The 12402-nt window shown below is 41.9% G+C and overlaps 1 protein-coding gene across 6 annotated transcripts in view; it reads right to left on the bottom strand.

The window, feature by feature from the left end:
- Positions 1-1678: 1678 nt before the first annotated feature.
- PLEKHB2 (pleckstrin homology domain containing B2) overlaps positions 1679-12402 on the bottom strand; it is a 32873-nt gene continuing 22149 nt past the window's right edge. For 3 of the 6 annotated variants that reach the window (XM_007464451.1, XM_007464452.1, XM_007464453.1), the window contains exon 7: positions 1679-1815. In XM_007464451.1, coding sequence (XP_007464513.1) covers positions 1679-1815 — 137 coding nt within the window. The remainder of the gene's footprint in view (positions 1816-12402) is intronic. The other 3 variants (XM_007464454.1, XM_007464455.1, XM_007464456.1) reach the window with 1 other exon arrangement.

The raw sequence follows: 12402 nt of genomic DNA, 5'->3' as shown, positions 1-12402 counted from the left end.
TTTTAACCATCAAAACCAGTGTCATCACACATCACATCTGGCAACTTTCCACCATGTCAAACATCCAAAGAGATGACAGTCAAGTATACTTCTTTTCAGCTGGAAACAGACTCTCCAGTGTCAACAAGTGCAATAGAATTGGCTAGGAAAACACACCTGTGGTCACCACAAAGTTCATTTGGCATCTGGTTTCATACGGAGATAGATCTATTTAAGTCTGCCTTAGAGATGGAGTGGGTTGATCAATGAAACAAAAGACTATGTATGTAACTGGCCACATGGAATAAAAATGGAATTTGTGCTACTAGGAGTGTATTTTATGGAAAATAGGGCCACATGGAGTACAGGGGCAGAGACCTCCAATGCCCTAAACTGCCTTTGTAAAAGTACATTTTTTAAAGCATGCAGTACAGAAAACTGGAATAACTGAAGTTTTAAAATTTACATAAATAAAGAAATAAGAAAAATGCACGAAGTCTTTCAGAGCTTCACACATAGTTGGGGCTCAAATTAAATGGTTTTAAGCTTCTCTGTGACATTTGAGTCAAGAATGAAAACAAGGCCAGTGTCTTGGTCAGGTGGAGTAATACCCTGAGCAGGTCATTCATGTCCTTAGGCCGCAACTCCCATCTGTAACCTGAGTCTCCCCCACCATGCCACCACCAGGGCTCCACGCACCCCAGTGCTCAGGGACAGCCACAGCGCCCCAGTCCTGCACAGGACAGGAAACGGGCTCTTTAACAGCCTTCAGAAGGGTGGGAAAGAGGACCCCCAGTGCAGCCCAATCCCCTGAAGCAGTAACACTGTAACTATGGCTCTCATTCTACTTTCCTCACCATTCTCTTAATATTACTTTCTCAACAAGTAGAAAAATAAGCTATAAGTAGGCTGAAGTGGCAATAAAAATACTCAAAGCAAACTCTTAAAACATGATGCCTCTGAATAAAGCAAATCTACCTCTACACACTTGTTTGTAATTGTTTTGTCTTGTTCAAGCTTTAAATGATAAAGCCCTAAAACACTGACACTCAAGTCTACTCCTAATTTGGGATGTTTTCCAAGGATCACTACCAAAAACAAACTAGTAAAAATAAAATGAAAAGCATCATTTTAAAGCGGGGGATCTGCCATCCCGCCCATCAACCTAAGCAGTTGGTTTTCCTGGAAGCCTGCAGAGCCCCAGAGGCTGTGGCGATATCACACCTCTGCCTCAGGAAGGTCCCAGCCTACGACTCCTGAAGTAACGTGCATCCAGGTCTGGTCTGAGGTTTCAAAGTCTGGCAGTAAATCAAAACAGCTGCAGTTCTTCTTGCCACAATCACTCACCACTCATACATCACGACGTTACTCGCATAACACTAAAATAACTACCCCTTAAGCACTAAGGCCTAACTCTAAAAGGAAAATGCCCTTTCCAAACAGGTGTGTTCAAATAAGGTATTCTGAGAGTTCCATAAAAAAACTCCTAGAATGAGCCAGTGCCCCCAAATAGTCCACGTTTTAACAGCAGTCCAAAGCCTTCTCCATGGTACATATATGGATTAGTTATAAGTATGATGTCACTACTTTCAAAAGAACTACTAAAACTAAAAACATTTATAACAAACAGAAATGCCCTGCAAATTATATTATTGCACACAGGGTATCAGAAGCTATGCACATCCAGGTTCCAAGGACTCTAAAAGACCCAGAACAGAGACCCTAAGGCCATGCCTGTGGCTGCTCCAGCCAGCATGCCCAGCGCCAGGTCACTGTCATTGTCTTGATACCGCTCACGAATGATGACTTGGTTGGCAGGCTGCTGTCCATAAAGCCCTAGAAAAGAAGGAAAAAATAGGAGCAGTTTGTGAAGTCCAACATTCACTCAAAAAGATGGCTCACTTGACTGGGACCCTTCCTGACGTTTCTCCATACACTGCACCCCTCCCTCGGAGTGCTGGTGGGGTGACTGCAGTGAGTGCTCCCCAGCTCTCCTTCCCCACAGGCGAAGGTGACTGGACTTGGCCAAGTGAAGAGGACGCCTCCATTTCTAAGATGGCACTAAGAGAAAATCAAGATGCTCAGCTTCCCAAGGTCCACAGTCCCAGACACTGCAGAAAGCAGAATCCCAATGAAGCTGCAACCCCCAGCCTCCAATGCACACTTCAGCCCCGCACATTCTGCTCATCAGGATGGCAGGCAGACGAGGAGTGTGGGAGACACACAGAGCCTAGAGACAATGGGAGAGTCAAGAATCCCACTGAGAGCTAAGAAGAAAAACCCACCTAGAAGTTAATTAGCTTCTTAGTATTCATGCAAACCGTTTTTAAATTAAACCTTTAATCTGCTAACCTAACCTGCTCTTCATTTTTAACCTTATGTCTTTATGGGGAAAAATATTTATGCTAGGGGGAAAACTTCTAAAAAGCAAACTTTAAACAAATTTAAAATTTATTTGCACAATTAGAGTTTACAACTGGAAATGTATTGCTTGTTCTCTTCTCTGTTTCACAATATACTGTCCAATAGCTAATTAGCTTTAAAATTGCTCACATACAGTGTTAACTTTTCTCCTTGACCCACTATTCCCTTAGCAGTTCAACCCTAGGAAATAGATTAATCCAATAGTGATATGTCCACGTAGATGAAGAATGGAAGTGAAACCAACAGTGACACTAAAGGCTAACATCTACAAGTGCTTACTAGTCTAAGCACTTATAGTATTACAAGCATTTACATTCATTGACTCACTTAATCCTCACAACAACCCTGAGTCGAGCTTCCTGTTATCCCTATTTTATAGACAGGCAAAAGTGAGGCACACGGGGGTTGAGGGCAGTATGTTTAAACTACAAAACTGGTGAACTGTAGCATTCACTATCACAGCCTTGAAATTTAAATAATGTCAATTAGGCAACTCCAACTAGTGAAATGTAATACAGTAGGAACCTGTAAGCTGACCTAATTAAAAGATTCCCTGGAGAGGAGAAGGGGAAGATGGCAGAAGAGTAAGACGCGGAGATCACCTTCCTCCCCATAGATACACCAGAAATACATCTACACGTGGAACAACTCCTACAGAACACCTACTGAACGCTGGCAGAAGACCTCGGACCTCCCAAAAGGCAAGAAACTCCCCACGTACATGGGTTGGGCAAAAGAAAAAAGAATAAACAGAGCCAAAAGGATAGGGACGGGACCTGCACCAGTGGGAGGGAGCTGTGAAGGAGGAAAGGTTTCCACACACTAGGAGCCCCTTCGCGGGCGGAGACTGCGGGTGGCGGAGGGGGGAACTTCGGGGCCATGGAGGAGAGTGCAGCAACAGGGGTGCAGAGGGCAAAGCGGGGAGATTCCCGCACAGAGGATCGGTGCCGACCGGCACTCACCAGCCCGAGAGGCTTGTCTGCTCACCCACCGGGGTGGGCGGGGCTGGGAGCTAAGGCTTGGGCTTCGGTCGGAGCTCAGGGAGAGGACTGGGGTTGGCAGCGTGAACACAGCCTAAAGGGGCCAGTGCACCATGGCTAGCCGGGAGGGAGTCCAGGAAAAAGTCTGGAGCTGCCAAAGAGGCAAGAGACTTTTTCTTCCCTCTTTGTTTCCTGGAGCGTGAGGAGAGTGGATTAAGAGTGCTGCTTAAAGAAGCTCCAGAGACGGGCGCGAGCCGAGGCACAGGTCACTCTTCACACCTCCCTTCCGAGGAGGCTGTCCAGCCAGCCACTGCCAGGGTTCCGGGATCCAGGGACAACTTGCCTGGGAGAACACACGGAGCGCTCCGCTCTCCGTACCTCTCCCTCCCACTGGCCTGAGGGACCCAGAGCCCCCGAATCAGCGGCTCCTTTAACCCCGTCCTGTCTGAGAAAAGAACAGACACCCTCCAGTGACCTACACGCAGAGGCAGGGCCAAATCCAAAGCTGAGCCCAGGAAGCTGTGCGAACAAAGAGAAAGGGAAATCTCTCCCAGCAGCCTCAGAAGCAGCGGATTAAAAAGCTCCACAATCAACTTGATGTACCCTGCATCTGTGAAATACATGAATAGACAACGAATCATCCCAAATTGAGGAGGTGGACTTTGAGAGCAAGATTTATGATTTTTTTCCCCTTTTCCTCTTTTTGTGTGTATGTGTATGCTGCTGTGTGAGATTTTATCTGTATAGCTTTGGTTTCACCATTTGTCCTAGGGTTCTATATGTCTTTTTTTAATTTTTTTTCTTAATTTTTATTTTAATAACTTTATTTTATCTTACTATATTTTATCCTTTCTTTCTCCTCTCTCTCTCCCTCTCCCTCTCTCTCTCCCTCTCTCCCTCTCTCCCACTGTCTCTCTCTCTTTCTTTCTACTTTTTCTCCCCTTTATTCTGAGCCATGCGGATGAAAGGCTCTTGGTGCTGCAGCCAGGAGTCAGTGCTGTGCCTCTGAGGTGGGAGAGCCAACTTCAGGACACTGGTCCACAAGAGACCTCCCAGCTCCACGTAGTATCAAATGGCGAAAATCTCCCAGAGATCTCCACCTCAACACCAGCACTCAGCTTCACTCAACGTCCAGCAAGCTACAGTGCTGGACACGATAGGCCAAACAACTAGCAACACAGGAACACAACCCCACCCACGAGCAGAGAGGCTGCCTAAAATCATAAGTCCACAGACATGCCAAAACACAACACCAGATGTGGATCTGCCACCAGAAAGACAAGATCCAGCCTCATCCACCAGAACACAGGCACTAGTCCCCTCCACCAGGAAGCCTACACAACCCACTGAACCAACCTTAGCCACTGGGGACAGACACCTGAAACAACGGAAACTATGAACCTGCATCCTGGGAAAAGGAGACACCAAACACAGTAAGGTAAGCAAAACGAGAAGACAGAAAAACACACAGCAGATGAAGGAGCAAGGTAAAAACCTACCAGACCTAACAAATGAAGAGGAAATAGGCAGTCTACCTGAAAAATAATTCAAAATAATGATAGTAAAGATGATCCAAAATCGTGGAAATAGAATAGAGAAAATGCAAGAAACATTTAACAAGGACCTAGAAGAACTAAAGATGAAACAAGCAATGATGAACAACACAATAAATGAAATGAAAAATACTCTAGATGGGATCAATAGCAAAATAACTGAGGCAGAAGAACGGATAAGTGACCTGGAAGATAAAATAGTGGAAATAACTACTGCAGAGCAGAATAAAGAAAAAAGAATGAAAAGAACTGAGGACAGTCTCAGAGACCTCTGGGACAACATTAAACGCACAAACATTCGACTTACAGGGGTTCCAGAAGAAGAAGAGAAAAAGAAAGGGACTGAGAAAATATTTGAAGAGATTATAGTTGAAAACTTCCCTAATATGGGAAAGGAAATAGTTAATCAAGTCCAGGAAGCACAGAGAGTCCCATACAGGATAAATCCAAGGAGAAATACGCCAAGACACATATTAATCAAACTGTCAAAAACTAAATACAAAGAAAACATATTAAAAGCAGCAAGGGAAAAACAACAAATAACACACAAGGGAATCCCCATAAGGTTAACAGCTGATCTTTCAGCAGAAACTCTGCAAGCCAGAAGGGAGTGGCAGGACATATTGAAAGTGATGAAGGAGAAAAACCTGCAACCAAGATTACTCTACCCAGCAAGGATCTCATTCAGATTTGATGGAGAAATTAAAACCTTTACAGACAAGCAAAAGCTGAGAGAGTTCAGCACCACCAAACCAGCTTTACAACAAATGCTAAAGGAACTTCTCTAGACAAAAACACAAGAGAAGGAAAAGTCCTATAATAACGAACCCAAAACAATTAAGAAAATGGGAATAGGAACATACATATCGATAATTACCTTCAATGTAAATGGATTAAACGCTCCCACCAAAAGATACAGACTGGCTGAATGGATACAAAAACAAGACTCATGTATATGCTGTCTAGAAGAGACCCAATTCAGACCTAGAGACACATACAGACTGAAAGTGAGGGGATGGAAAAAGATATTCCATGCAAATGGAAACCAAAAGAGAGCTGGAGTAGCATTTCTCATATAAGACAAAATAGACTTTAAAATAAAGACTATTAGAAGAGACAAAGGAGGACACTACATAATGATCAAGTGATCCATCCAAGAAGAAGATATAACAATTGTAAATATTTATGCACCAAACATAGGAGCACCTCAATACATAAGGCAAAAACTAGCAGCCATAAAAGGGGAAATCGACAGTAACACATTCATAGTAGGGGACTTCAACACCCCACTTTCACCAATGGACAGATCATCCAAAATGAAAATAAATAAGGAAACACAAGCTTTAAATGATACATTAAACAGGATGGACTTAATTGATATTTATAGGACACTCCATCCAAAAACAACAGAATACACATTTTTCTCAAGTGCTCATGGAACATTCTCCAGGATAGATCATATCTTGGGTCACAAATCAAGCCTTGGTAAATTTAAGAAAATTGAAATTGTATCAAGTATCTTTTCCGACCACAACGCCATGAGACTAGATATCAATTATAGGAAAAGAGCTGTAAAAAATACAAACACATGGAGGCTAAACAATACACTACTTAATAACGAAGTGATCACTGAAGAAATCAAAGAGGAAATTAAAAAATACCTAGAAACAAATGACAATGGAGATACAACGACCCAAAACCTATGGGATGCAGCAAAAGCAGTTCTAAGAGGGAAGTTTATAGCAATACAAGCCCACCTTAAGAAGCAGGAAACATCTCGAATAAACAACCTAACCTTGCACCTCAAGCAATTAGAGAAAGAAGAACAAAAAAACCCCAGAGTTAGCAGAAGGAAAGAAATCATAAAAATCAGATCAGAAATAAATGAAAAAGAAATGAAGGAAACAATAGCAAAGATCAATAAAACTAAAAGCTGGTTCTTTGAGAAGATAAACAAAATAGATAAACCATTAGCCAGACTCATCAAGAAAAAAAGGGAGAAGACTCAAATCAATAGAATCAGAAATGAAAAAGGAGAAGTAACAACTGACACTGCAGAAATAAAAAAAATCATGAGGGATTACTACAAGCAACTCTATGCCAATAAAATGGACAATCTGGAAGAAATGGACAAATTCTTAGAAATGCACAAACTGCCAAGACTGAATCAGGAAGAAATAGAAAATATGAACAGACCAATCACAAACACTGAAATTGAAACTGTGATTAAAAATCTTCCAACAAACAAAAGCCCAGGACCAGATGGCTTCACAGGCGAATTCTATCAAACATTTAGAGAAGAGCTAACACCTATCCTTCTCAAACTCTTCCAAAATATAGCAGAGGGAGGAACACTCCCAAACTCATTCTACGAGGCCACCATCACCTTGATACCAAAACCAGACAAGGATGTCACAAAGAAAGAAAACTACAGGCCAATATCACTGATGAACATAGATGCAAAAATCCTCAACAAAATACTAGCAAACAGAATCCAACAGCACATTAAAAGGATCATACACCATGATCAAGTGGGGTTTATTCCAGGAATGCAAGGATTCTTCAATATACGCAAATCTATCAATGTGATAAACCATATTAACAAATTGAAGGAGAAAAACCATATGATCATCTCAATAGATGCAGAGAAAGCTTTTGACAAAATTCAACACCCATTTATGATAAAAACCCTGCAGAAAGTAGGTGTAGAGGGAACTTTCCTCAATATAATAATAAAGGCCATATATGACAAACCCACAGCCAACATCGTCCTCAATGGTGAAAAACTTAAACCATTTCCACTAAGATCAAGAACAAGACAAGGTTGGCCACTCTCACCACTCTTATTCAACAAAGTTTTGGAAGTTTTAGCCACAGAAATCAGAGAAGAAAAGGAAATAAAAGGAATCCAAATCGGAAAAGAAGTAAAGCTGTCACTGTTTGCAGATGACATGATACTATACATAAAGAATCCTAAAGATGCTACCAGAAAACTACTAGAGCTAATCAATGAATCTGGTAAAGTAGCAGGATACAAAATTAATGCACAGAAATCTCTGGCATTCCTATACACTAATGATGAAAAATCTGAAAGTGAAATCAAGAAAACACTCCCATTTACCACTGCAACAAAAAGAATAAAATATCTAGGAATAAACCTACCTAAGGAGACAAAAGACCTGTATGCAGAAAATTATAAGACACTGATGAAAGAAATTAAGGATGATACAAATAGATGGAGAGATATACCATGTTCTTGGATTAGAAGAATCAACATTGTGAAAATGACTCTACTACCCAAAGCAATCTACAGATTCAATGCAATCCCTATCAAACTACTACTGGCATTTTTCACAGAACTAGAACAAAAAAAATTTACAATTTGTATGGAAACACAAAACACCTCAAATAGCCAAAGCAATCTTGAGAACGAAATACGGAGCTGGAGGAATCAGGCTCCCTGACTTCAGACTATACTACAAAGCTACAGTAATCAAGACAGTATGGTACTGGCACAAAAACAGAAAGATAGATCAATGGAACAGGATAGAAAGCCCAGAGATAAACCCACACACGTATGGTCACCTTATCTTTGATAAAGGAGGCAGGAGTGTACAGTGGAGAAAGGACAGCCTCTTCAATAAGTGCTGCTCAGAAAACTGTACAGGTACATGTAAAAGTATGAGATTAGATCACACCCTAACACCATACACAAAATAAGCTCAAAATGGATTAAAGACCTAAATGTAAGGACAGAAACTATCAAACTCTTAGAGGAAAACATAGGCAGAACACTCTATGACATAAATCACAGCAAGATCCTTTTTGACCCACCTCCTAGAGAAATGGAAATAAAAACAAAAATAAACAAATGCGACCTAATGAAACATCAAAGCTTTTGCACAGCAAAGGAAACCATAAACAAGACCAAAAGACAACCCTCAGAATGGGAGAAAATATTTGCAAATGAAGCAACTGACAAAAGGATTAATCTCGAAAATTTACAAGCAGTAGCTCAATAACAAATAAACAAACAACCCAATCCAAAAATGGGCAGCAGACCTAAACAGACATTTCTCCAAAGAAGATATACAGATTCCCAAGAAACAGATGAAAGAACGCTCAACATCATTAATCATTAGAGTAATGCGAATAAAAACTACAATGAGATATCATCTCACACCATCAGAATGGCCATCATCAAAAATTCTAGAAACAGTAAATGCTGGAGAGGGTGTGGAGAAAAGGGAACACTCTTGCACTGCTGGTGGGAATGTGAATTGGTAGAGCCACTATGGAGAACAGTATGGAGGTTCCTTAAAAAACTACAAATAGAACTACCACATGACCCAGCAATCTCACTACTGGGCATATACCCTGAGAAAACCATAATTCAAAAAGAGTCATGTACCAAAATGTTCACTGCAGCTCTATTTACAATAGCTAAGAGATGGAAACAACCTAAGTGTCCATCATCGGATGAATGGATAAAGAAGATGTGGCACATACATACAATGGAATATTACTCAGCCATAAAAAGAAATGAAATTGAGTAATTTGTAGTGAGGTGGATGGACCTAGAGTCTGTCATACAGAGTGAAGTAAGTCAGAAAGAGAAAGACAAATACCATATGCTAACACATATATATGGAATCTAAGAAAAAAAAAATGTCATGAAGAACCTAGGGGTAAGATGGGAATAAAGACACAGACCTACTAGAGAATGCACTTGAGGATATGGGGAGGGGGAAGGGTAAGCTGTGACAAAGTGAGAAAGTGGCATGGACATATATACACTACCAAATGTAAAATAGCTAGCTAGTGGGAAGCAGCCGCATAGCACAGGGAGATCAGCTCGGTGCTTTGTGACCACCTGGATGGGTAGGATAGGGAGGGTAGAAGGGAGGGAGATGCTAGAGGGAAGAGATATGGGAACATATATATAACTGATTCATTTTGTTATAAAGCAGAAACTAACACACCATTGTGGAGCAATTATACTCCAATAAAGATGTAAAAAAAAAATATGTCTAATCCACATTTAAAAAAAGAAAAAAAAAAAGATCCCCTGAAAAATCTCAATCTGCATTCCCTCTGTTAGACCCCCAGAGGGATCTCCTCAATGCATGCCCAGGAGCCAACTTCTCCTTCTGTTCCTACCAGGGAGCTAAGTCCTTTTTTTAAAACAATTAATTAATTTATTTATTTATTTTTGGCTGCATTGGGTCTTCACTGCTGCACGCGGGCTTTTCTCCAGTTGCGGCGAGTGGGGGCTCCTCTTTGTTGTGGTGCGCAGGCTTCTCATTGCACTGGCTTCTTTTACTGTGGAACACAGGCTGTAGGCACGCAGGCTTCAGTAGTTGTGGCGCACGGGCTTAGTTGCTCCGCAGCACGTGGGATCTTCCCAGACCAGGGATCGAACCCGTGTCCCGTGCATCGGCAGGCAGATTCTTAACCACTGCGCCACCAGGGAAGTCCCAGGAGCTAAGTCCTTACCAAAGTCAACTAGGGACATTTCCAAGTTGTACTTATTTTAATTATCTAATTTAACTAAACTTTACATAAATGATCGAAACACGAATGTAGAAAAGGCAGATACTGTTTCTATGACAATTAAGTTAGATACTTTAGGAAAGTCTAAATAAAGGCAATTAACTTTTACAAATTATCATCAAACCAATGAACTGAGTAAACAATAAAAGATGGGGGAGGAGACACCAAGAATCACAAAATCTAGAGGTCTGCTCTCAGACTTGGCCCTGGAAACTGTAGTGCAATTATGTGTCACATGAGTACCATCTCTGTAAGAGGGAAACAGGACTCCAACCAAAGAAGCCAACTCAAACCAAAGACCTCAAGCCCACAACAAGAGACAGCTGAACAAATGTCCACTAACGTGGGAAAATTAAAACAGAATACTTATAGTGTGTACACAGCACTCTGTACACTTTTAAATTGGCTGCCCGGCCACCAGTCCCCAATCACATTAAAGAGAAGGCCTTTAACCTTCTCTGCATGACCAGGGCCTCTATGGACACTGCAAGGCAGTGTGTCATGAAGCTGGCAAAGCACCGGAGTATCTTAGACAGGCTGACTGAAGAGCTCCTGTCTGGTTACCAGCACGATGCTGCAGTGGGACGACCACTACTGAGCAGCCCTTCCACAGCAAGCACACTGCTAGCTGGTCACAGCGCAAATGCCGAATGCCAATGGACTGCACTCAGCCCTCAGCAGCAAGTATTCTGAGGTGGCCCCAAGCATGCTGTCTCTTTCTTCATCATGAAAGTCAAAGGCAAGGATGGAATCCTATGTACAGAAATTCCCTTCACAAGCACAAGCACAGAACTTCTGCTTTTCTACAGAATTAGAAACAGCTGGGATTATCCCAGTCTGTGGCCTAGGGGCTGAATGAAAGACTGGTTCTCATCAGACGATTAGGCTAGGGCTTAAAAACTGACCACCAACCCCAAAATAAATGGGGAAAAAAAATAATTCATACAAGGGAAAATCTAATTTGTAAATAATTGTACAATGTTTATCTTTGCCAGTCATCATAAAAATGTAAACTAAAGCAACCTGACTCCATGTTAAGACCTTATCAAAACTTTCAGGGCTTCCCTGGTGGCGCAATGGTTGAGAGTCCGCCTGCCGATGCAGGGGACGTGCGTTCGTGCCCCGGTCTGGGAAGATCCCACATGCCGTAGAGCGGCTAGGCCCATGAGCCATGGCCACTGAGCCTGCGCGTCCAGAGCCTGTGCTCCGCAATGGGAGAGGCACAACAGTGAGAGGCCCACGTACCACAAAAAAAAAAAAAAATACTTAAGAAGATTATGTAGCACTCTGGACAAAATACATAAAATTTTATTGATAAAATGAGAATAGAATGCAAAAAGTAATGTAAGATAACAAAGATGAAACAATTATTTTACATGGGGAAAATAATTCAAACAAAAATAGTTGTGCTAGGATTAGAGGATAGACAAATAGTTCATTTTTCAGCATCATTATTTTATCAGTTTTCAACTTGACATGAAAAAAAAAAATCAAGCAAGGCAGAATCCTTCAGTCTATGCTAGATGAGTGCACTGCATCAGATTCCAGACACAGATAACAGGAGAAACTCTCTTGTATTAGGTGCTAACGCATGAGAAACCAAAGTAACCACCACTAACCAAAAGGACACTTTGAGTCTGGGGCCGGCCAAATCCAGAGACCCTGTGGCAGTCCCCTTGGCTTCTCTGCAGCATTAATATCAGCAACCACTCACCCTTCTGGTAACACACTCTCCTTCTACTGCTTCTGCATTAAGGCACTGTGCTAGGTTTGCTCACAGCCACTTAGAGTTCTGATCTCTTGGAAAGCTCTGGGCTCCCATTCCAGTCTATTCACCAACTCACTCTCCTGTGTGTTGCTCTGACATCCCATACCCACTGTGACCCACCCCTGCCTGACTTCACCTGCTCATT

This window comes from Lipotes vexillifer, unplaced genomic scaffold (assembly GCF_000442215.2).
Source record: "Lipotes vexillifer unplaced genomic scaffold, Lipotes_vexillifer_v1.1 scaffold20, whole genome shotgun sequence".
NCBI lineage: Eukaryota > Metazoa > Chordata > Mammalia > Artiodactyla > Lipotidae > Lipotes > Lipotes vexillifer.
The sequence above is the reverse complement of the archived record's forward strand: the minus strand, read 5'-3'. Positions and strand labels throughout refer to the sequence as shown.